This window comes from Sus scrofa, chromosome 6 (genome assembly GCF_000003025.6).
Source record: "Sus scrofa isolate TJ Tabasco breed Duroc chromosome 6, Sscrofa11.1, whole genome shotgun sequence".
Lineage (NCBI taxonomy): Eukaryota > Metazoa > Chordata > Mammalia > Artiodactyla > Suidae > Sus > Sus scrofa.
Window position 1 is genome coordinate 3,040,555 of NC_010448.4, and position 24,064 is coordinate 3,064,618.

Sequence of the window (24,064 nt, forward strand, 5' to 3'; positions counted from 1 at the left end):
AGTGCTTTTTCATCACAAAAGCGACTTTTAAGACGCCTGTGGCAATGCATCGAGCTGCACCTTGAAAGGTCGGGGAGATGCCATGAACCAGGGAGCCAAGCCGATGTGTGCAGGCCTCTGCCTGGCTCCTGCCTTGTGTCACCATTCAGGGAAACCATGTGGACACGTTTGGGGACAGCAGATGCTTGCTATTTGCTATGCTCGTCAGTAGTGTGAGTTCATCCTGGGCTAAAAACTGGGACTTCGCCGTGGGTTTCCCGCCATGTTGAAGGGCAGCATTTGCTGTGGCCTGGGGTCATCTTTGTTTGGTTTTGCTTTTCATTTTATGTACATTTTACCACCAATCTTTTTTAATTTTTGTTTCTCAATTTTATTGAAACATATTTGATTTACAGGGTTGTGTTATTTCTGCGTGTAGCCCAGAGCTTCAGTTCTACGTCCGTATATTCTTTGATATTCTTTCCATGCAGTTTATCCAGGAGGCTGACAAGAGTTCCCTCTGCTGCACAGTGGGACCTCGCTGATCTAATTCCGATGGAGCCGTTGTGTCTGCTCATCCTAAACTCCTCATTTATCCCTGCCACCTCCCTTCCCCTTTGGTAACCAGCAGTTGGCTTTCTATGTCTGTGAGTCTGTTTTGCTTTGGTAAATCAAGTTCATTTGCGTCATTTTTTCATTTTAAACGACAGCCTATCGTCTCTGTCTCTCTGACCTACTTAATATGAGTCTCTGTAGAGCCATCCAGGTTGCTGGAAGTGGCAGTATTTCATTCTTTTTATGGCTGAGTAATATTCCACTGGCTGTATGCCCCTCTGTTGATGGACATCTGGCTTGTGTCCCTGTCTGTCTCGGCTGTCGTGACTAGTGCTGAAGTGAACACAGGGGGTGACTGTGTCTTGCCAAGTGACAGTTCTGTCTGGTGGATACATGCCCAGGAGTGGGACTGCGGGATCATTATTTGGAAACGCTTGGTTTTTTTGAGGCGCCTCCAGACTGTTTAGACGGCCACCAGCCCGTGAACAAGGAGGCTAAATCGAAGGCACAGGCAGAACGCTTGAACAATTCTGTTACTTTGGGATCTGGTGGTTTTCCATCTTGCCCATTTTATTAAAAAGATCAAGGCATTTTACAATAGGACAATTAATTTAACATACGGCAATTAAAACCAGTCAAAACTATTTAGAAATAAGGAGAGACAGACGTATCAGGATTACTTAATTACAGGAATGAAAAAATAAACCTAGCTCTACAGTTTCTGGCCACCAAGGCCCTAAAGCAGGGTTTCACGGTCTGAAGATGGAAACACACCAGGGTCCCTGGTGATGTCAGGGCGCTGCTGGCCCCGAATTCCACGGCGTGCGCTCTCACCGATTGGAAGGCTGGTATCCGGGTCTTTTCAAATCTTATTCATATGCCTAAAAGTCAAAGGACAGTTCCCACGGAAGCAAGCACAGGAAATCCTTACTAGTCAAATGGAAAGCCGCATCTTTGGAAGCTCCGAGTGCCCCCAAGTGCTGGAGGCCTCGGAGGCCTGAGGAGAACGAGGAAGAAATGCCGCGGTCCCAGCGCACATGCCGGCCGCTGTGCGCGTCCACGGCTTGCTCCAAGCAGGGAAGGGGCCCGGCTCTGCCTTCCTGCCAGTCCTCCGAGCGCCCTTACTGCAGGGAGAGCAGAGGGAAGCCTTCCGCCCCGTCCGAGGGCTCCACATCCGCAGTACCGGAATGCCAGGTGCGGCCGGGGTGGGGCTCCCGAGAGAGACACTTAAACTGTGATCTGCTGGTTTTCTCGGAAGAGGGGTCTCTGGTATGAAGCGCAGATATCGGGAAACATCCGGAAGACCTGGTCTGGCTGGGCCTCCTCCGGCACCTGCATCATGGAGCCGGCGCTGCAGCTCCTGCCGGCTTCTTCCACCAGCTGCCGGACGTAGAGCTGCTCCACCTAGAGGGACGCACACAAGGTCAGAGCCGGAGGGGGAGGGCGCTGGGGCGCTGGCTAGCACCCCGGTCCAGGGCTACCCCTCTGGACCGCCGCATGAAGGAACTCAGAATGTGCAGCTGCAAAGCAAGAGCACGCAGTAGGCCTGCAAGACTCCCACGCAGACTCTCCCAGTATTGTTCCCAGCTCCTAGCAAGGGTCCAGAATCACACCATTAGAGTTTCAGTTCTTGGACTGGAGTAAAACCAGGCAGGCACAGCCCTGATCTGTCACCTAGACCTTAAGACAACTAACTGAACAGGTGGACTCTGTTGGAAAAGGAAGTTCTGATTTTTGAAAACCAAACCAAGCCGAAAAAAGGAGTAGAAGCACAGGCCGTGAGAGTCCTGGAACATGAGAAGATGGTTCAGAGGTGCAAAGACCCCTCTCTGCACGCGAAGGTTCTGCCCGGGCCGGCCCCTGCACACAGGCGGAGCCCCCAGTCCCCCCACCCGCTCCCCAGCCCGAGTCACAGACGGGGCTGCAGTGTGCAGGCGCCAAGCTCTGGCCGATCCTACCTGCACGAGGATGAGCTTGGAGCGCAGGGGCGTCATATCTGGGAACTCTTCTCCAAAGCACAGTACCACCCGGCTGTCGGGGAGCCGGCCCTGGCTGTTATAGAACTGCTGCAGCTCTGCAGGGACACAGGGAGGGGTGGCATTTGCACCTGCCGGCCTCACGACGGTCTCCTCCCGGGGGGGGCTCCCCGGGGCCCTGGCACCTGAGCTCTCCCACCATCCCAGGGCCCCTGCCCTGGGGAGCCCCCAGAAGCGCTCCGGCCGCTGCTGTCCCAGAGAGAGGAGCAGAGCTTCGGGGCACAAGGCACCACCCCCTGGCTGGAGGGTGACCGGCCTCCCCCGTTCGGCCCCTGCAGGAGGATCTCACGGGGCGGGACCCTAACCACACGCCCACAGCGTGCCATCTGTGTGCCATCTGTGTGTGGGCGGGTCTCCCTGCCTGGGGACCCAGCATGCAGACGCGGCGCTGCGGGCTCGAGGTGGGGCCTGAGACCCTGTGTCTCACCAGCTCCCAGGGCCTGGGACAGCCCCCACCACCGCTGCCAGTTCCTCCTGGGACCTCGGCCAGCTGTGCGAGGAAGGAGCGGCCCTGCCCCGCACTCTACCCACCCGGGGTCAGGCAGGGAGGCCCGGTGGTTCCACCGCCGTGCGGGGCAGGCTGCAGGGCCGGGGCGGCGGGGGGGCACTGACCTCGGAAGAACTGGCTGGTGTCGAAGACCTTGACCACCTCGTCGCGCTCCAGCTTGTTGGGCCCGTCCCGGCCCGGCGCCGCGTTGCCGCTGTAGAAGACGCGGCCCTGGCACAGCCGCTTGACCAGCACGCCCTGGCGGCTGCTGTGCAGGATGACGCCGCGCTCCAGGTGCCCGAACAGCTTCCGCGTCACCTGCCTCTGCCGCTCGCTGGGGATGGCGTCGGCCGGCGGGAAGCGCACCAGCTCCAGGCCCTCGGGCCCGTACAGCTTGCCGCTGGGCAGGCCGGGCGGGCCCAGGGCCAGGCGGCAGCCCTCGGGGCAGCTGGTGGTGGTCTGGCCCACGAGCTTGCCCCCGTAGTAGAAGCTGATGACCATCTGGGAGAAGGCTGTGGGGAAGACGGGGGGCAGTCAGGCGCTGCCCCGGAGCGCCCGGCCTCGCGTGCTCCCGCACGGGGCCAGCCCGGGACCTCCGCGGCACTCGGGGGCGTCACGCGCCCCTTCTAGAAGGAGCGTGTTTATCAGCATGAATAGACTCCCTGAGGAGGCCCACGCTTCCAAACGTGAAGGGCGCCGGCCGCGCCCTCCCTGCTTCCTGAGGCCTGGGACTGCTGTGGTCTGAAGGGCAAAGGACGCCGTCACCTGCTCATCTCTTAGGAAGGCAGCTGCGTCTCACGGCACGGCGGGGACCCTGCTGCTCCTGCCTGTACAGCGTCCAGTGTTTACTGTACACGTACAGAAAGGTACATGTGTGTACACACACACACGCAGACACACACAGGGTGTTACCTCCGCTGTAACAACGCGGCCTGCTGCCTCACTCGTGCTGGAAAGCCATGCTGGGGCCGGCTTCCAGCTTAGTGAGCTCAAAGATGTCATCTTTCTCCTGACAGAGTCAGTCTCCCCGGGATTCCCCAGATTTCAAACCAAGACTCTCCCGAAAACCCTTCATCCAAACCTGTCCTTAAAAAACACTCCAGTTGAGGCAGTGTTTACCCAAATGTGCCACACGTAAGAGGATGGGGGGGGCGTGAAATCTAAGATGTGAGCCGGAGACCGGATGCTGTAGATCATCCAGGTATGAAAGTGGCTTTGAAGCCGGGGCTCGGGGGCCTGAAGGTGGGGCACCTCTGAACTCGGGCTGGGGGGTACCGAGGACAGCAGCAAAGCCCATGACACTCCCAGGGGGACTTGCACGTTCACACTTCCAGAACTACACGTGCTGTCCCTCAGCCTGGTGAGTTCGGCACCTTCCGAGGGTCCCAGACCCGTCGGGGCCACCGATGGAGCCATGCGAGCCATAGCTGCCCCACTCCCTGCGCCCCCTGGAGCCGCGCAGCCCCCCCACCTGCACGCGCCCCTGCCTCCTGGGCCCGTGCTGTCCCTGCCTCCCTCCTGCACCCATGCTCCGGGCCCCGCCCTCTCTCGGGCAGAGTTCAGCTGCCTTCTAGAACCACGGGGGCTTCAGGGGCTCTAGCCTGACCCGTTACACTTGACTGAAGAACTGAGGCCCCGGCGGCCGCCCAGCCCCGTCTGCTGGCACCCGCTCGCCACCCTCCCCACGGGCCACGTCTGAAGCATCCACAGCGCCTGGAACTCCACACGCTCCACCCCTTCTCTCAGCAACTGGGAACTCGTCCCAAATGACAGAAATGCCCCAGACTGACCCGGTCCCCACCGAGGCCTGGTCTCACCCTGCGCCCCTCAGCCATGTGATCGGGCTGGTTGCACGGGCGGCCAAGGCAGGGGTCCCAGAGACAGTGGGCAGGCTGTGCCAGTGACCCAGGGGGCCCAGCAGAGAAGTGGCCCAGGTCAGCGCTCCTGCACGTCTGAGACCGCACTGCAGCCCCATCCTTTTCCCCTTTCAGTCCCGCATCCACCAGGATGGCCCCGCTGGGCTACACAGCAAAGACGCCAGGAGCACAGACCCTGGAGGCTGGCCACCTGACCCCAGCTGGGCGACCTGGGCAGGTGGCTTCGCCACCCTGGGCCTCGGCTCCCGGTCAGCGACGTGGAGACGGCAGGGCCCTGGGTGGCTTGAAGCCACCTGAGCCCGCGTTTGCATGTGGCACCTGTAGGCACCATATAAACAGCTGTCAGATGAGCTGGGATGACAGGACAGAGAGGGGTGAGGCGTGGGCAAGACCCCCGAAGCCACGTGCCTGGTCTCATAGCCACACCTGATGCCTGGACCTACAAGCACCTCTCGCCACACAGAGACCCTGGGCGGTGGAGGCTGTGAATAAGGACACCTCCCTGCAGGGAAGGAAACCGCCCTGAGACACCCCTGCCAGGTGGGGCCTGCACGCGCCCCTCTCGCTGCAGCCTGGCTCTGCGTCTGCATGGAGCCGGAGCCGCACTAAGCCACGCGGCCAGTGCTTGACCTGGAGGACACGGTCAAGGGCACAGCCCGGCAGCCGGTGTGCAGCCCACCTGTCACCCCACCCTCCATGTGGGAGGGCTTCTCAGAAACACCCAGACCTCTGGCTTCTCTAGAAAAAATGGACCCATGAGTCTGCGAGTCCCCAGGACGGCGCCCCTCTGCCTCACCCGCCACTGCTCCACGTCCCTGCGGGTTGAGAACCAGGGACTCCTGACACCACCACGGTTACACAGTGGGTGTGCGGACTGAGCAGAGGTGCCCAAGTTCCCGGCTTCTGCGAGAAGGTTTTGGACCTTTTTTGGATGAAGCAGTGGCTGGGAGGCGCCTGGCGCACTGGGTGCTGAGACAGCTCGGGGACTTCCTCCTCCTGGGGCCATCTCCTCACCCGGAGGCGGCGGCCCTGTGCCCAGCTCCTCTCCCGCCCCCAGAGGGCAGGGTCAGCAGAGTCCCCCGGCCGCTAACCAGGTCACAGGCCCGACCCCATGACCCGGGGCCGCACGGAGCCGGCTGCCCAGCGTAAAGCGGCCTTGAGAACAAGCTTGCACCAAGGCCTGGGTCTGAGCCTGCCCCGGTTCCCAGCAGAGTGACCTCGGGCGAGCCGTGTAACCACTAAGCCAGCTTCCTCCCTTGCGAGGCCGGGTCCCCGCGTCCCCAGCGGGCAGGGCTGCCAGGCAGTGGGAGAGCTCTGGAAACAGCGGGGAGGGGGGGTTCTCTCTGGGGGAGACCTGCCTCCACCACCCCAAATACACCGGCCCCGTGAGGGCCTTGGCGAGACGCTGCTCCCTGAGCTGCGCTTCCTTCTCTGCGCCAGGAGGCCCTAGACCCTGGGCCCTGACGTCCTGCGGTCCCTCTTCTCACAAAACAGGGCAGCTGTTGGGAAGACACTGCCTTCATCCACCCAGAAAATGCCACCAAGGAGCCTGAATGTAAATTCCGGGGCCACAGCCCAGTCCCCGGCATAACTAGGCAACAACGCGGCCAGCTCTGTGGCCCCGGGTCTCCGAGGCTGTGCAGTGGGCCTGTAATGGCACCTACTTAGAGCAGGTGGTGAACGGGGAGGGGCCGTCAGAGGCTCAGCGCAGATCCTGGCCTCCAGCTAGTGTTGAGTAAGGTCAGCCCCTGCCGTCACCGTCACTGTCACCACGAGCAAGACCAGCCCCACCATCGGTGTCGGCGTCGCCGTGCGCCTGGGTGTGAGAGCTCAAAGGAAACGGACGGCAGTGGCTCCGACCCATCTCGTCCCTCCCCGAAACTGCAGTGATGCCACGGACGACCCCACGCGGCTCTGACCAGGCGGCTGTCCCTGCCAATGCCGCTTCACCAATGAGGAGCCCGAGGGCCCTCGTGGTTCAGTGACTCCCGCTGCGGTCACACCAGAGGGCAGAGCGAGGCCTTGGGCGTTTCTCCCCCGGCTCTTGCGTGGTGACGCCTGCAGGGAGCTCTCTGGGTCTAGCGGTTGGTCTGACCCAAGAAGAGACGCACGAAGGCCGGCCACCTGCCTGCTCCAAACCACACGGCCCCGGAGCAATGGGCTCACCCACAGCCCTCGTACCCCCACGGGCCCCTCACGCTTGTCTTGGAAGGGAGCCCCCACCCTGCCCCGCCCCACGCACCCGTACCTGAGTGGTGAGCATCGTAGGCCGGGTACCCGGGCACCAGCGGCAGGCCTGTGGGAGGAGGAAAGGCAGCTTCAGCCCCGGGAGCAGCATTGCGGGAACCAGCCCAGGGTTCCTCCCGCGGCCCCGCGAGCTTCCGCCACAGCCCTGCCAGTACAGCCACCGTGTTTCATAAACCAGACTCAGCCCCCAGCGCCAAGGGCAGGAGACTGGGGGACTTCTGACCACGTGTCCGTGTGACACTGTGGGGCCAAGGGCCTGCTCCCAAAATGCCTCTGGACGGCACCCCACTCAGGCCCTGTCTTGAGGGGAGTCCGGGGCCCGGCAAGTGTTCCTGGATGGGCCGTGGTGGCCCCAGGAGTCAAGGTGACACTGTTTCCCTGCAGCCTGACCGCCTCAGAGGCTGCTGGGTCAGCTGTCACCTCCCGGTCTCCCACAGGGGTCAGCGGGGAAGGGGGCGACAGAGGAAGCCAAGGGGCCGAAGCCCAAGGTGGGCACGGTGTTTCAAGGAGCAGGAGGGGGCCCGTGAGAAGCTAATGAAAGCGCAAAGGCCTCATTCCGTCCTCACGACCCCTGGGGGCAGGGCCCAGTGTCTCCATTTCACAGTTAAGTAAACTGAGGCTCCACGTGGGATGCACAGCCAGGGTTCCGAGCTCGCCCCATCTCGGATGCCCTGGACTATCCTTGGCTGTCAGGGGTCTTTGATGTCCTAAAAGACGGACCTAACAGACCTGGGACACACACAGGCCACAAGGGCCTCTTGCCTCTGCTCCTGGAAGTGGGCCCCGCCCCTCCGCCGGCTTCCCAGGAGCCCAGTGTCTCTGGAAAGGACACTGCCTTCCAGGGACAGGAGCGAGCAAGCAGGACAGAGGCAGGACCAGGCCCTGCCCTCGGGCCCAGCTCCCTCCCGTAAAGAAGGGGTCACGGCAGCCCCCGGCCCCGTCCTCACCTGCGCTGGGCTGCGGCAGCCCCCAGTCGGGGAGGAGCTGACTCCGGCAGGCCTCCGGCGGGGAGGGGCTCCTCTTGACCACGCCCATGTAGTCGTCCACGGAGGGCTGCGGGGGGGGGGGGGGGTGAGAGGGGCAGCCGTCACCGGGCTTCCAGAGCCCCGACGGGGTTGGCAAAGCCCTCACTGAAGCCGCACGGTCACCCCGTGGCAGGGGACGCAGCCACGTCTCCCTCCGCATCTTGAGAGATGCAGGCAATGCAGCCACCAGGCTGAGCGCTCAGACCGGGGGACCAGAGCCCCTCCTGAAGGTCCTGGCCCGTGACACGGAACGGCCCTGTCACAGAGCCTCGGATGCCCTGGCAGCGTGAGCAAATTCTGGGAGCGGGTGACGTGGACAAAGTGCCCCGCTCCACACCCACATCGGGAGGCTCCACCTCGCACCCGCCCCTTCAAGAAGCCTGGTCAACCCGCTTAGACGTCTGCGCGCCCCGTGAGCCTGCAGTGCCAGTCCAGCTGTCGCGCTCTCTGAGCTGAGTTGGCGGAAACGCCTTGCATGGACGACAGGACCTCGGGGCAAAGAAGCGAATCCGGGAATTCGCTGGCTCTGCTGCCAGAGCCTCGGGGCCTCACAGCAGCCTCGAGCAGGAGGGCCGGGCAGCCTGGAGGAGGGGACGTTTGCTGTCCACATCCTCTGACTCCAGAGGCTGCCACTGCCGCCACGAGGGCACTGAGTGTTTCCCAGCACCCACGTCGCCTTCTGCAAACACTGTGTGGAGTCACTTCAGCTAAACAGCGTTGGCCTTGCGGCATCCATAGCCAAACAGCTGAAGTTCGTATGCAAAAACCCATGTCTTTGGCCTAAGGAGACCCTGTTAGGTGTTACTCCGACCCCGTGAACTGCGAGTCTACCTACAAGTCTAATGAGCTCGGCTGTGGGGCTTTCCGACCCGTCAAGGACTAAAAGCTGCACGTCACACGACAGCGACAGCGGCCCGCCAGCCCCCAGAGCTGGTACGCGAGTCCAAGTCGGAAGGACAGCCCCGAGCAGCAAGTTTGTTTGTTTTTTTTTCATTGCAGCCTAAAAAGGCAAGGGGAGGGAGTTCCCATTGTGCTCAGTGGGTGAAGAACCCAACGTAGCATCCATGAGGATGCAGGTTCGATCCCTGGCCTTGCTCAGTCGGTTAAGAGTCTGGCGTCGCTGTGGCTGGGGTGTGGGCCGGCAGCTGCAGCTCCGATTCGGTCCCTGGCCTGGGACCCTCCCTGTGCCGCGGGTGTGCCCCTGAAAAGCAAAAGCAAAAGGCTCAGGATCGTAGCACGCTGTTCAAAACGTTTAAATAGGAGCAGGTCAGACCTTCGGGGAACTCCGCTAACAGAGCAGGCAGGTCCGCCCCAGCCCTCGGGGTGACGGCCGGGCACTGGGGCACAGGGGGCTGCCCAGCAGGCGGAGGCTGTCTCAGGGGCCTCACAGCCCATCCCTGTGGGGTGGAGGCTGGGCAAGCCGAGCCCCGGCTGCCCTGGCAGCGCGTTGAGAAGGGCGCCACTCCTCCGGGGACCCCCCGGCTCCCTCCCTCACCTCCTTGATCAGCTCCTCGATCTCCGAGCGCCCGCACTCCATCTCTGTGGCTTCGCTCATGCAGCCAGGGGCCACCACGCCCAGTTTGCCTGCGGAAAAACGGGACAAGGGCATGACAATGACAAAGGGCACCGAGGCATCCCGGTCCTCATGGAGGCTGGAGACGGTGGCTTTTAAAGGCTCAGCCGAAGGAAAAAGACATCAACAAGGCGTCTTCACTGGTTGGGAAAGGCCTACACTGTTTTCCCAGCCTGTTCGGTCCTCTGATGAGCAGCGCCAAGAGAGAAGTGCTGCTGAGTCCAGCACTCCGGGGACAGAGGTAGCACTTGGCCGCTTCCTTGTGTCGGCTGAGATCTGAGGTGCACTATCAGATGAACTTCACACCCCGCCGAGCTGCGAGTTACAAACTGGGGCATTTGAAGACACACACAGATTTCCTGGCAAAAATATGTTTGCAGGTTGGAGTCTTTTTTTAAAGCACATGGGCAGGAAACCTCTTTTCAGCCTTTCCAAATATACACGTGTGCACCTGTGCATGCACGCAGCTCGCCACAGAGACACGCGGATGCCCAGCTTGGAAGCTGCTGGCAGCCGAGCCGCCTAAAGGCACAAAAGTGTGCCCACAACAAGCCTTCCAGACCAGGCTAGTCTCTCCCCGGCTCCAGCCTCTCCTGGGCCAGAAGGGCCTTATCTGTGGATCCGAGGGAGCCTTACTCTGACCCACAGACACGCGTCTGCTGGATTCATCAGGCCAGTGGTCTGGAGCTGACGCACCCTTTATCCAGACTGCACTGGGAAGAGACCTCGCTCAGAGGCTGCTGATGGGGGAAGTAGGGGCAGGTGGGCACCCCCAGGGCAGCCGGGAAACCGCTGAAGTTCAGAGAAGAGCGCCCACCTGACTATGCAAATGCAGGGCCTGGCTGCCCTGAGAAGCACTGCTTCTGTAACGCCCACCCCTGCAGGTGACACTGCAGCCCTCCGCGCTGTAAACAAGCCGGGTCACCTGCCCGTCCAAGGCTGGCTGATCCTGTGGGCGGGGGACTAAGAGAAACTCCCCTCCTCCTCCAAGTCACAGTTCACTTTATGGTGATGCACCCCTATCCCGAACCAGCAGTCAAGTGAGATGGAAACGGGGCATCCCAGAGCACCCTGTAGGAGGTGCCCCCAAGGGGCCTCTGATTCTCCAGGGAGAAGGTTGTTTGCCTTACTGCTGACGACAGATCAGGCTTCAGGGAGGTGTTAATTCACCGACAGTTAGGCCACACGTGATTAACAGACTAGATCCCCCCAACCACGGCTGTGCTGCTGGCGGGACACTGTCAGGCGGGCCTCGGCCTCTGCCTTTTGCTGACCAGGGGCCCCGGCGCTGCCTCTCTGTTAAGCACTCTTTGTCATCAGGCTGGTGCCCTTGTTAAGGAGTTTAAAAACTGTCTAGCCCAGGCTCACCAGATTTTGTCAGGGTCACGATTTTAACTTTAAAAATTCTACTGTCAACATGTTTAACCTCCCTCGGAAACGCAGAATCTGCCCGGCTCAAGGCAGTTTTTGAGCGGTCTCTGTCTTTCCAGAATTACCAGACGAAGGAAGCGTCCAAGGAGCAAGGATGCTGTGTCAGTGCTCCAACTGCTACATTAACAGCAGAGAAAATCCAGGTGCCAAAAGGACGTTTTAAACCAGTGACGGTAATCAGGTTTTCTCTCCCGGGCTGATTCTGAACTGTAGCAGCTGCAGAGCCAGCACTTCGAGAAGACAGAGGCCAGACCTCTGTCTTCTCGAAGTGCTGGCTGATTGATTAGTGCTGTCTGGCCAGGGCACGGGCAGCAGGACCAGGAGACGGGAGGCCGCTTTTTAAGACTTTCATCTCTTCTCCGAGCCTTTCCCGGGATTTTCCAGCAGGGGGGAGACTTCAGGAATGACCACCTCCGGGGGTTCCCGACCGTGATCAGAACCTAGAGTCTAGAAGCCTGTCCCCACTCCAGCGATGACGCCAGGGGTGCAGCAGCATCACCCACCCAGTGGGGATCTCAGCCCTCGACCCCATCAGCCAGGCTTCCCTGCCCGCCTCCTCTTCTCCCAGGCTGCTCTGGGAGCTGCTGGAAACCAGGAGGAGCCCCTCGTCTTGCTGCAGAGGAGCCTTGCTCCTGGCGAGGCCTCACCACACGTTCACCTGACAGTGAGCAGCAGGGGCTCCGTCGGCAGGTGGTGGGTGAGGTCCGGGGAAGGCGGTCCTGACCTCTGCTCCCCCAAAGGAGAGAGCCAAGTGTTTAGATGGCTCAGCCTCGTGGGTGGCAGCCAGGACCCCAGACCCAGGCTCTCTGGTGGGGGTGCACGCCAGGCAGCCTCCATCAGGCTGAGGGCCCATAAAGAAGAGAGAGTTAGGGAGTTCCCACTGGGGCCCAGGGGGTTAAGGACCCAGTGTTGCTGCAGCTGTGGTGTAGGCCACAGCTCCAGCCCAGATACAGTCCCTGGCCCAGGAACTTCCGTCTGCCATGAATGCAGCCAGAAAAGAAAAGAAAGAAAAAAGTAGTTACATTTTTGCTCTTCCTCGGGGACAATGCGGTAAACTTTATATGGTTCAGAGATGTCCAGCTGGGACCGGTCTGTCACTTCCTCAAAATCCGGGCTCTTGTTCAAAGCACAGCGTAGCCTCGTCTTCCACGTGGCTGGTTCGGCCTTGTCCCCTTCCTTAAACTTCCCCTTAAAGACGGCCCAGGCCTGAAGGAAGAAAAAGCAAACACATGAAATACACAGCCGGCCCCTGGGCCACGGACACCAAGGGCCAGGGTCAGAGCTGCTCCTCCTTGTCCCCTGAAAGTCGTCTGTGGCCAACGACTCTGGCCCGGGAATTTCAGGGCTCAGAGACCCCGGTCAGACCACCTTCTTGGACAGAGGGGACAAGACCCAGGTGGAAGAGGGCCTCCCCCCCAGGAAGGGACTCGAGCCCAGACCCAAGGCGCCACACACACACACACACACACAGACACGCGTCTTGGATGTGCCTCTTGCAAATCCCCCCCGGACCAGCGAGCCAGGAGAAGCCTGAGGTCAAGCACCGCAAAGAGGAAGTCGCACACGGTTTCACTAGAATGTTCAAAACGAACCATTTGTTGCTTTTTCAAGCCAACCTCTAGCTAAAATTTAGCATAAAAAGGGAACATTTGCAAAAAGCCTGAATGGGGTCATGGGCGACCCTGCCACTTTGAACAGAAATTTTGTTTTGCATTTTGGCATTTGCTCTAACCCTCCCCACCCCCACCCTGGGTATGCTTAAAATGCACGCAAGTGTATTCCCTCTGGTTTTTCCCAGCTCTGTTTTCTGACCTCTCCAAACCTTAGACTCGGAACTAGGATCAGAACTTCAACGCTGGAAACTTGAAGTCAAAATGTAAAACGAGGCAGGAGTTTTAAAAAAAGAAAAAATCAGACCTGTGACCAGGCAGTTTTTATGTTCCAAGGCTGGAATACAGACACGCACCAACTAGGAGGCCACTGCTGTCAGGTGTGAACGACCGCTGCCGTTGGGCAGCTCCGGACAGGTCTTCCGGCCTCAAATAAGAGAGCTCTGGCTCAGCCCCCCTCGGAAAGGGCAGTTCTGAGAGCCACCTCCCCCACGGTGGCCGAGTCTGGGATTGAACACCAGCTGTTCTGACTTCCAGCCCAAGGAATGCCCACGGTGGCAGCAGGCCCCCGTGCCCAGCCTCACGCGCATACCCGCCGGGCCGGCTCGCTCCAAGTGCAGAGCCCTGGGCCTTGGCCCCTCACGCCTCCCTGGGTGGGGGGGCGAGGTCTGGAGAGGGCATCTGCAGCCAGCTCCGATGCCAGCTCCCGGTGCCCCCTCTTCGCCGCCACCCTGAGCTCAGAGGCTGCCTCTCCGGCCGAGGAAGGGAAACCCAATGGTCCCGTCTGAGCGTGAGCAGAACAGCACGCCGACCCGCCGGCTTCTGAGCATGTTTGCAAGTAAACGGTTTGCAGTCCTTTTGGTCATTTTTCTTCATGTATCAACTGCATCACAGAGCACACGCACGCACAGACAAGGGAACTCTGCACACAGTCAACAGGGATTTCAGGTTTGCGTTAAAATGTGAAATCTGAGGTTCTCTACCCGGCACTGCCCTCGCTGGGATCGGGTCCCTGTGGGGGCACCGTCCTGTGCAGGGTGGGACATGCACCTACAAGATACCAGCAGCATCCCACTCCCTGGCGTGACAACCCCCAACATCCCCAGACCTGCCAGGCGCCCCCCAGGGGAGTAAGGTCACCACCCCACCCTTGGGAACCGCTGGGCGGGTTAACCCACATTCCAGATGGAAGTGGGAGAGCGTGGACTTGGGGCACACGAGGACCAGCTGGTGTCCACCCAGAGCTGCACAGCCCAGGGGGTACCGCCGTGGTCCCTGCTCCAGTCAAAGCTCACACCCCATAAAGAAAGCAGGACACCCACAAAGCAGGGCCGGGCCTGTGGGCAGGGCGTGCGCCAGGCTGCTGACCTCAGGCTCCCCACGGCCAGCCTGCCCGGAGCCCTCCCAGGCCCCCAACTGTCCACTCAGCTGTGTGCCCTCTCCAGGCTCCGCAAGAGCAAACGCTGGACAGGACAGAGTGATGCAGCCCGGCTGGGAACCCAGTGGCACCTGTGCCCACGCCCGCCCGCGGCTCTGCGCCCATCTGCGGCCGGCATGAAACCCAGGCCCACCCTGCCCTTCCCCGCTTCTCATCGGGAGCTTTACAAATCGGTTTTTCCCTCGAAGGCCTACGGAATTTGAACGGGCTACTGCTGGGTTCTAATTGGTTCGGTCTGTCATAAAGTAACAAACCAACCCTCGCCTAACCAGATCCCCTGAGCTTTAGGAAACGGAGGCAGAATACCTCCCGACTAAATACGAGCTGGCCTCAGGGCCTCATCCGTGTACTCGGGGGACCCCAAGAGGCTCCCGCAGACAACGAAGGACTCCCCGGTATGAGCGGCTTCTCAGGATGCTTCGCTAAGGCAGAGGAGCAGGCTCGTGTTTTTTCCTTAACGCAGACATTTGTGAACGGTTTTCTTGGAACACGGGAAACAAAAGGTTCTCTACTGAACCAGAAAATCCCCAATACGGCCCAGGCTGACGACGGCTGCAGAGCTGTGCCGGGGAGCCGCCGGACACGGCGCCTCGCGGCTGGAAGGGAGCACGGCCGCCGTGGACGTCCCAGCCGCCTGGCTCCGGGTGGGCGCCCAGCCTGCCTCCCGCCCCCATTCCTGCCGAGATTGTAGACTCACTTCTGATTGCCACACCGAGCGACTGCGTAACCAACGGAAACACCGGGAATCTTGCACATTTTCTCAACGCTGTTGAAACGGCCGTGAAGACCATTGCATAAGACGCATAAATCTGGGGCTCTATGTCCTTACTCCCAGAGCGAAGCGGAGCAGGCTGAAGGGAGGCCGGCGGGCCCTGCGCGGGGCTGTGCAGCTCCTATCCGGCCCCCTCTGCTCGCCTCCTGAACAGGCTCTGCCGCTGGTCCGCCTGCAGCTGTGCCCTGAGCACCCCGTGCATCCTGGCGGCGGTCAGGCCCTGGCAGGGTTCTCAGTAGGGAGGGAAGAGGGTGCCCGCTGGGGGGCGTCTGGCATTGTCACACTGCGGCAGGGGATGCAACTGGGTGGAGCCCAGGTCCCCTTGGTGCCAACATCCTCCTGGCTGCGCAGGACGGCCTCACACAGGAGTGACCCGGTCCAGGTGCCCAGGTGCCGAGGACTGAAGCCAAGTCGGACCTACTGGTGCTCTGCTCCGGGGCCAGAGTGTAATCTGTCATCTAGGGTTTTCTGTTGGGGACACTCATCCCTGGCTAAGAGTTGGCTGCTACACTGGGGTCGTGCAGGCCTTGGTCCCCCTCACTCATGATGTCTGGGGTCTGGTTCTGGCCCCCCAGACTCAGCCTCCCCTCCCTGACTCTGGCCCCCAAATGCCCACAGAACAAGCACACACAGCAGCAGGTGGAGCACGTCTCATGTGTCAGTTTGCAAACATGGAGGCCTGGGTTCACCTTGGCCTTGGGCTCCGCATCTCCCACAGGGTGAGGCCTGCACTTCTGGAGCCTTAGAGGAGCTCAGAGGGCACTCTGATGACCCACAGGAAGTCTGCTGACTTAGCTGGACAGCAGAGCTGGGAGCTCTTGGACAAGTCACCTCTCTGGCCTCTACAGGACAAGGACAGGAACAGCACCTACGGCATGGGATTGTGGGAGAGGAAGCCGTAAACCACGTGGGGCCGGCCTGGCACAGAGCAAAGTCACAGCCGGCACTGGCCGTCACAGTGCGTGTGGCGGAACTAGAGAGCGTGTCTCCCCACGCTTGGGGAGCTTGCCGTCCTCAAGGGAAGTGAGGCTATTTTGAGACACCTGCCGCAGGTCCAGGATATCCACGTGACCTGGCCCCGGAAGCAGTGTCAGATGCTCTCTCTCATCTGAGCCGACCCCTCGCTGCCAAGCAGAAGGAGGAACTCGAGAGGACGAAAAATGAAGCCTTTCCCAGAATTCTAAATGGAATTGAGGCGGCAGCCAGGGGAGGAGGCCTCTGTCTCGGGCCCTCAAAGACGTTTCTTCCTTTCCGTGTCTGCTACGCCTCGTGTAAGAGGCCCGGCAGCGCAGGGGAAGGAAGCGCCCTTGGCTTTTTCCTTGTGGGAAGAAGGCCAACAGAAAGACCTGACCTCCGTGGTGACTAAGTCACAGACAGATGTAACATCACCTTAGTCTGGTTTGGGTGGCACCTGTGCCCCTCGACCGACTTTAAAGAAACCGGAGTCCTGTGCAGGCAGGTGAGGCAGGCATCAGCCCGGAGCCCCGGCTGCGCGGGGGCGGGGGCCGGGTCTCTACCTTGAAGATGGAGGCGTCCACCTCCTGGTTGTAGTCCTGCTTGCCCGCGTGTTTCCAGGGGATCCGGAACATGCTCTTCTGGTCGTTCTCCCAGATCAGCCCCGGGTACATGGCGCTGTCGATCTGCTCGATCAGCCACTGCCGCAGCCGCCGGCCGCCGTTCCGGTCGCACATCCTCGGGAAGGAGAAAACATCCTGTGAGTGTCGTGACACACGCAGTCTCACGACTCACAGCGCCCCACGTACGCCAGAGCCAAGGGCCGCTCCCAGGACAGAGGTGCCGCTTCAGGGGGGAAACGCCGAAGGTCCAGGAACTCCCGGCCACCTGCCGGGAGAAGACAATGCCTGCTTCCAGGACCTCCAACCCCAAATGGAAACCGAAAGCTCCCTGGGAAGTCTGCAGCTGTGTGGCAGCCAGCTGCGGGGCGGTGGGGGGGATGCTCTCGCCAGCTCTCACCCTGTGCTGTTTCAGACAAACAGCCGCATGTGAGCGCATGGGTCGTCATCCATTTTTACACCAGCTGGGGAAGCGCTTGTACCTCTCCAGGTGCCTCCAGTGAGCAGGCCATCCCTCTGGAGCCAAATCCATCACGAATGCCCCGCTGGACCAGCGTGCGCAAGCATGGCCTGAGAGTCTCCGGGAAGCAGGAGACCCTCGAGGCTCTCCCTTCTGGACAGCGCCCTCATGGCTGGTCTGGGACTGGGCCAGAGATGGGGCGGCACCCCGGCCTCTCGCGGCTGGTGGCCTGGATCGCCGGCGGACAGGCCGGGGGAGCCGTCTGCACAGGGCCTCGCTTGAGGCATACACGGCACCTGAGATGGTGCCTGGACCTTGGGTGCGCCTCCCTTCGAAACACGTGCTGCTGCCCTTCTCCCAGCCGTCTTCCTCAGGGACTCAGGACCCGCTGGGGGACGGGGGACACGGGGAGGGAACCAACCACAGCGACAGCGCAGACAGAGCCCGCGCTTCCAGAAGCCGCCAGGCATCCTAGGGGAGGACATCCCTGCCGGAGCCGGCGGCCTTCCCAACAGCCCCGAGCAGGAAGGGCAGCCCTGCCTGTCGACTCCCAGCCTGTTTACGAGAACAGGGTGGAAATCCCCTCGGCAGTTGGACAGACGCCCACCCAAAAAAAGAGCACTTCAGTTCTTCTGATTAAAATGGGACCTCTTCGGGCAGACACGTTGGAAACAATCGGCAGTGACAAGACCCCATGTCCCCAAGGACATGGTCCCATCCAGAGCCAGCCTGGTCCATAAAGCAAGAAGCCTGTGGTGTGCACACTCCGGCCGCCCTGCGGGGGGCAAAGGGGTCTAGGTCCGAGGGGGCAGGAGGTGCGGGCCCCTGAGTGCCAACCGTGACTTTTTCATCCAATGCCCCCAGCTGCCCACTGGCAGTTTTAAAAGGACTCAAATCTGTGAGATGGGAGTCGGACTCAACTTGGAAACTGTGGCCTTCAGCAAAGGCTCTTCTCTAGCCCCGGGGAGAGTCACCTGACGGCTCTGTGAGGGCCTCCCCGTCTGCAAAGCGGATGGGTCTCAGAGCCCCCGAATTTTAAAGCGGTCCCTCGTGGGCATAAACACGAGGGACAGACTGGGGAGGGGCACCCGGTGAGAGAGAGGAAACGGCATCACCACGCACCCCTAGAGAGTCACCCAGTGGAGCGGGACAGTGCTACAGAGCCTAGGGAGTGAGCCGCGCCAGCCCGCAGCGCAGAAGGGGCAATGTCCCTGCTGGGCCCTGAGCACAGCGCTCACAGCCGAGAGTCTGTGCTCCAGGAGCCTTCTGAAAGAAAGAGCGAATTTTGTTTGCAGGGGATTTTTCTAGAAAGCCGATCAACACCTTCCCATCAAGATTTCCGATGGGTCATAACCCCCAAATGGTGAAGGACAATTATCTTGGTGATTTATAAGAAAAAGAAAAAGGAAAGTAAGAGAGGACACTCAGAGAGAGAGGAAGAGTGAGTCACAGAACACGAATATACTCCAGAAATCATCTAACCCAGCCCCCTTTGCCCAAGAGGGAGAACTGAGGCCCAGAGAGGCCCCCCGACCCCCAGCAGCGCCTCGTCTTCCTCACTGTGCGGAAAAAGCCGGAGGGAGGCCGTCTAGCACGTGGACAGCTCACCTCAACTGCCACTGTCGCCCTGCCACGAGTCTGAGCACTAAAAGCCTGAGAGCCTCCTGCAGTGTGATCCATCAACCAACGTCCTGTACGCTCGCAAATTAATTTCACCAAATGCCGAGCCAAGAAAAATTTATAAGGCCGGTCACATGTTTATAACTTCCTCTTCCTTGATTTTTAGGTAATAATTCTCTTTATAGGTCAGCTCCTATCTGGAGCTAATCTGCATCCCTATAAACGGACCCGGGGTCAGGCTTCGCAGGCAGGAGGTGATAAGAGACTGCCCCGGGCCCACCCAACCCATTTCCAGGAAGGGCCTGAGAGTGGCTACAGGTGCGGGACTGGCCTTCACCCACGCTTCTCAGAGCACCTGGGCGTTTGCCCCGGACCTGGTCAGACCAAAGGCAGAAAAGCCATTTCTCCCTCTGGCCCCAATCTTGCTGAAACACCTAAACCTCTCCCAGTTCTCTCCAGGGCCGAAGCTGCCTTAATCCAAAGGACACACAGAGAACTGTCATTTAAGGGCTGGCACTAACTTAGGTCCCCCCTTTAAAGAGTGTGTTACTTCCCCCCTCATGTCTGGGGATAGTTTCAAAACTCTGGAAAACTCAGTCTCCATTCGTAAAGCACTCACGGCTCTGGTGGGAGGGGAGCGCACCTCACCCTGGAGAATTCTGCCCTTTGCCCTGGCTGGGCCCACCTTTCACCAAGAGGCTCTTTTAGCTGTGACCCGACCCACGAGGACTTTCCTGCCAGGGACAACTGAGCTACGATGGTAGCAGAGGACCTCCAACCCCACTCAGAAATCTTTATTGTCATCAACCAGAATAAAAAACGCGTCCGCCTCGCTGATACACAGTCTAACCCCGGGAGCGGCTGGTCACGGCGCGGTCCCACCGTTTTGACTCCAGCCCTGCTCCATGAGCAGGACTTGAGCGGAAAAGGAGCAAGTCTTATAACAAGGGGGGTCATTACTTCCCTTCATAGTATGGACCATTCTAAAGTTTCCCTTGCAAACTAGATTTTTAAGAAAGATGGGATTACTTTAAAGTATCAGCCAGTCTCTGGGAGCAGCCACAGAATGACCCTCGGCGTGGACGCTGGGTTCGGATTCAGAAGGAGGAGGAGGGGAAAAAAACAGGCCGGCGGCGGCGAACCCCCCGGGCGGAGACCGCACGAACGCGGCACACCTGCGCCGCCGGCCCGGCTCCACGGCCGCCCAACACCTGAGTCCCCGGCCGGGGCAACTACGCCCGCCGCCGCCCGCGACCCCCGCCCGCCGCCGACTTGGGCCTCGGTCTGCGTCCCGGGCTCCAGCCCCCAGCCCGCCGTCTACCTCCGCCGCCGCCCGCCGTCCGCGCCCAAGGCTCGAGCCCCCAGCCCGCCGCCTACCTGAGCCGCTGCCTGCCGTCCGGTCCCGGACCGCGTTGCCACACTCACCGCCGCGCTCCGGCGTTTCAGCGGCTGCCACGGGCGCCCGCGCGAATTTAAGGCCGGGGGCGGGGCGGGCGCGCGGAGCGACGGCCTCCCTGGCCAATGGGCGTGGGAGGGCCGCCGGGACCACCCAATGGGGGCGGTGCGCCGGGCCCGCCTTCTTCGAAGCGCTCCGCTTTCCGAGAAATCACTTTGCGCGGAGGCGTCGGCGGACCGTCCGGGTGTCTTCCGGGGTCTGCTCTGAGGGTCCCGGGAGTGCCCTCAGGAATTCCCAAGGGCCTCGGGGGCGTCCGCCGGCCCAGGTCAAGGTCAGGGCGCGTGGTGGGTGCCAGATGGCGGAGGCCAGCGCCGAAGGTGGAGGTCAGATAGCGCAGGTCAAAGTGGGGGCGCAGAGGTCCTCGATGCTGCAGACGGCTACAGGACCCCGCAGAGTCTCCCCCCGGGGCTCCCACCCAGGCCTGGGCGGACCGTCATCTAGCTAGTGTGCCGAAGTCCCTGGTGCTGTGTGGGAGGCATCCCCCTGTCCCGACGAAGCCCTTAGCAACGTGGCCAGGCAGTAGCAACTGTGCACCTGAAATGTGGTTTCGGAAAGAACCCGCCACGTACAAATCTGGCCCTCGGTGACCAGTCACCTGCAATTGGCCAGGAGTGTGGAAAACAACAACAACAACAACAAAAGCCAGCTGAAGACGTGTCTGAAACCACTGCCCTCTGAAGTTGAGAAATAAAAGCAGCAGTGTTTAGCTGTTAATGCTAGAATGTCCAGTTAGGGAAATTTTCGTCATAAATTCTTTTCCCCAGAAAACATGACTTGTGTTGAGGAAAGTTCCCCTTATGTCTGCATTCAGCATCCATGTTACCTGACACTTCATGGAAAGAGAGGAGTGGAGTCCGGGGGCAAAGCTAAGGACAGAAATGAGAAAGGAAGTCCAGGAAACAGCAGGAATGGGACACGTTTTCCCCTGTTCTCTTCCGGGGGATCCTCAGACTAGAGAAAAGGGAGAGTCTTCATTGCCTTTTATGCCTAATATACACAAGCCGCAGTGTTGACCCGGCCAGTTCAATCCTTGGGCTTCTCAAGGACCGAGGAAAAGATCGGGGGCTGAAAAAGAAATGCTGTGAACCTCAAAATGCAAAAAAAAAAATGCACTGCAAATTTGAAGTGAACACGTATTCAACAAAGATCCCTGAAATACAACAGGTCAACTTCATAAGTGTGATATAATTATTGATCAACACATCATTATATCTGAAAACCACGTGTAAATTAGCAGTCATTTGCTAAGAATTTCCTATTACCATCATGGCCAGGAAGTCACAGCAGTCATAAATAAATTCCCCATCTCCGAATAATTCCAAATGAAAACTCTCTTTACGCTTAAATTCTTTAAGAGTATTTAGATAATGGGGGCGTATTTTAATGTTTGTTACGATGTGGGATGAGCATCCGGAACTCAGAGTGCCGAAGGCCTTCGAAGGTCTTGTAACAGCCTGTGTGCTTGTTTATGCGCCTGTCTTTTTACAGATGTGCCCCTTACACCTACGCAGATTTACTTACCTACACTCGCTGTCCACGGCACACAGATGTATGCGCAGCTCTCCACTCAGCACTCCCCTTAAGCCAAAAGACAGGAGCAGCAGTACAGAGAAGTCAGCGGTGGAAGGGCCCCAGCATATACTGTTGGCAGTAGGTGTCACTATATACATGACACGAATCGTTCACGATACCCTGGCTGGCATTAAAGCTGCTCCTGCAACCCTGTATTTTCCATGTGGTGACGCCTCGCTGCCTAGGATCAATTTCCAGATTTAGCAGCTTAGCCCCACTCTTGTGCCGTGAGCTTTTGTTGAGCACCTCTTAGGCGCTAGAGGTGGTGCCGAGGACAGGAGATCCAGCGAACAGAGGACCCCAGTCTCAGGCCTGAGTTAATTCTGTGCTGCCCTTGCTCCCAATTCTGGAGCGTGGGGGTTAACAGGCAAAACCTGCGACCCTCATTCCAAACATGACCATGGCTGAATTCACCTGCCATCAGTTACCTGTGTTTACCTGCCCAGAACTAGGATGCGTTGCGTTTTCTCGTGCTTCTCTGAGACTGGGGGCTCATGACTGAGGACACAGGAGCCACTCACACCAGCTTTCAGAGGGGGGTGGGAGAACCCGGGCACGGTGGGATGCGAGTCCGGCCAGGAGAAGCCTCTCTTCCAGCTGGGGGCCTCGGGGGCCGACACGCCTCACGGGAACACCTGCTCCGCCCAGCCCATGAGGTTGCCAAAGTGTAGGAGTGGAAGCTCTTTTCCCTCTCCTAGGCTCTAAGCTTCCCGATTTCCTCTGCTCTCCGTGGTGCCTGCCGGCTCCTGCTCTGCTGGCAGCCACGTGCGTCTCAGCGTGCCCCCGGTTTTCCCCTCTGCCCAAGGTTGACTCCAGTGCCCTCCGAGGACAGCTCTGGGCAGAGGGAAGGGAAATTTAGGAAATTTTTCCTGACTGCGTGTTTCCACGAGACTGATAGATGACAAGGGGAATGGAAGTGACCCCCTTCGCTACGACTCTAAATCGAATTTTCTCCTTGAGCCCACATCCACCCAGTGACACTGCTGGATGGCAACACCGAATCAGGGAAATGCGAGGTCACTGCAAGCAATGGGGCGAGGGCTGAAACTGCGAAGGAGCAAACCAAAGAAAACCAGAGAGATAGGCTCACGAAACAGGAAGTAATGAGAGGTCTATCAGTCGGCAGATGGGTGATCTGGCTGATAAGAAAGGCTTTGAAGAATATCAGCGCCCTGGGGTCACGGCAGCCAGTAGGCAGAGATCCAGAGCAGATGAAATAGGACATTTGCCATGAAATAAGCCAAGAGGCAGGGAAACATTAGAGCTGAGGCTGGGGGTGCCGGGTAGGCAAAGACAGAGCCTCCCTGAAACAGGACAGAAAAAGTACTAATCAGGAGTTCCCGTTGTGGCACAACGGTTAATGAATCCGACTAGGAACCATGAGGTTGCGGGTTCAATCCCTGGCCTCACTCAGTGGGTTAAGGATCTGGCGATGCCATGAGCTATGGTGTAGGTCTCAGATGCGGCTCAGATCCCGTGTGGCTGTGGCTCTGGCATAGGCTGGCAGCAACAGCTCTGATTAGACCCCTAGCCTGGGAACCTCCGTGTGCCGCAGATGCGGCCCTAAAAGGACAAAAGACAGAAAAAAAGAAAGAAAAAAAAAGTACTAATCAGAAAACAAAAGCTAGAGATTGGGCTTCATTCAGTGCAAGAGCTTGTGTCCATTAAAAGACAGCATTCAGAGGCAGCAACAAGCCAGGACTGGGAGCAGACACTCACCAGGTAACCAAGCAGGACCCTGGGGGCCTTTCCAGAACAGACCCCCACCCATGCCCTCTGCCTGCCTTCTGTCTGCACTTAATCAGGAGTTCCCGTCGTGGTGCAGCGGAAACGAATCTGACAAGGAACCGTGAGGTTGCAGATTCGATCCCTGGCCTCGCTTGGTGGATTGAGGATCCGGTGTTGCCGTGAGCTGCGGTGTAGGTGGCAGACATGGCTTGGATCTGGTGGTGTTGCAGCTGTGGTGTAGGCCAGCAGCTGTAGCTCGGATTCAACCCCTAAGAACCTCCATATGCCACAGGTGCAGCCCTAAAAAGACAAAAACAAAAGTAATAAAAAAATTTTTTAAACAAATTTAATCAGAGAAGTGAGAGGATGCAGAAAGAAAGGAAAATGGTCAAGCAAGACTAAGAAACACTTTAGCCACTCAACAAAGTCAAGAATCTTTAGTTCCTCCTCAAGGGCTTGAATGTTCTCCGCCTTGTCTTTCTCGCTGTTTTGCAGAAGCTGAAGCCCCACCAGGTGGAAGAAGTTAACTGTGTGCTGCCCACCAGCACGGAGACCCCGGACCGGTGAGAACCAGAAGGTGGATGATGCTGACTCCTAGTGACCGCACCACCAGCCACTCAGAAG

At 59.4% G+C, this 24,064-nt stretch overlaps 1 protein-coding gene across 3 annotated transcripts; it reads right to left on the reverse strand.

The window, feature by feature from the left end:
- Positions 1,063-20,131, reverse strand: IRF8 (interferon regulatory factor 8). 3 transcript variants are annotated; one of them, XM_021093480.1, is made up of 9 exons: positions 20,062-20,131; positions 16,548-16,872; positions 12,233-12,416; positions 9,702-9,790; positions 8,129-8,234; positions 7,183-7,230; positions 3,183-3,569; positions 2,493-2,608; positions 1,063-1,938 (listed from the first exon to the last, which is right to left on the reverse strand). In XM_021093480.1, the coding sequence occupies exons 2-9, from the start codon at positions 16,719-16,721 to the stop codon at positions 1,762-1,764; spliced, it is 1,281 nt and encodes a 426-aa protein (XP_020949139.1). In that variant the 5' UTR covers positions 16,722-16,872; positions 20,062-20,131; the 3' UTR covers positions 1,063-1,761. The 3 variants fall into 3 exon arrangements, with proteins under 3 accessions (XP_020949139.1, NP_001239356.1, XP_020949138.1); NM_001252427.2 differs by having other exon boundaries at positions 16,548-16,722; positions 20,062-20,114; XM_021093479.1 differs by lacking the exon at positions 20,062-20,131 and adding an exon at positions 18,673-20,039 and having other exon boundaries at positions 16,548-16,722.

Coding starts and splice junctions, on each gene's coding strand:
- IRF8 (XM_021093480.1), bottom strand. CDS start 16,721: ATGTGCGACCGGAACGGCGGCCGGCGGCTGCGGCAGTGGCTGATCGAG. Junction 8,235..9,701: donor TCGAGGAGCTGATCAAGGAG/GTGAGGGAGGGA, acceptor CCCCCCCCGCAG/CCCTCCGTGGACGACTACAT. Junction 7,231..8,128: donor GCTGCCGCAGCCCAGCGCAG/GTGAGGACGGGG, acceptor CTCCTCCCACAG/GCCTGCCGCTGGTGCCCGGG.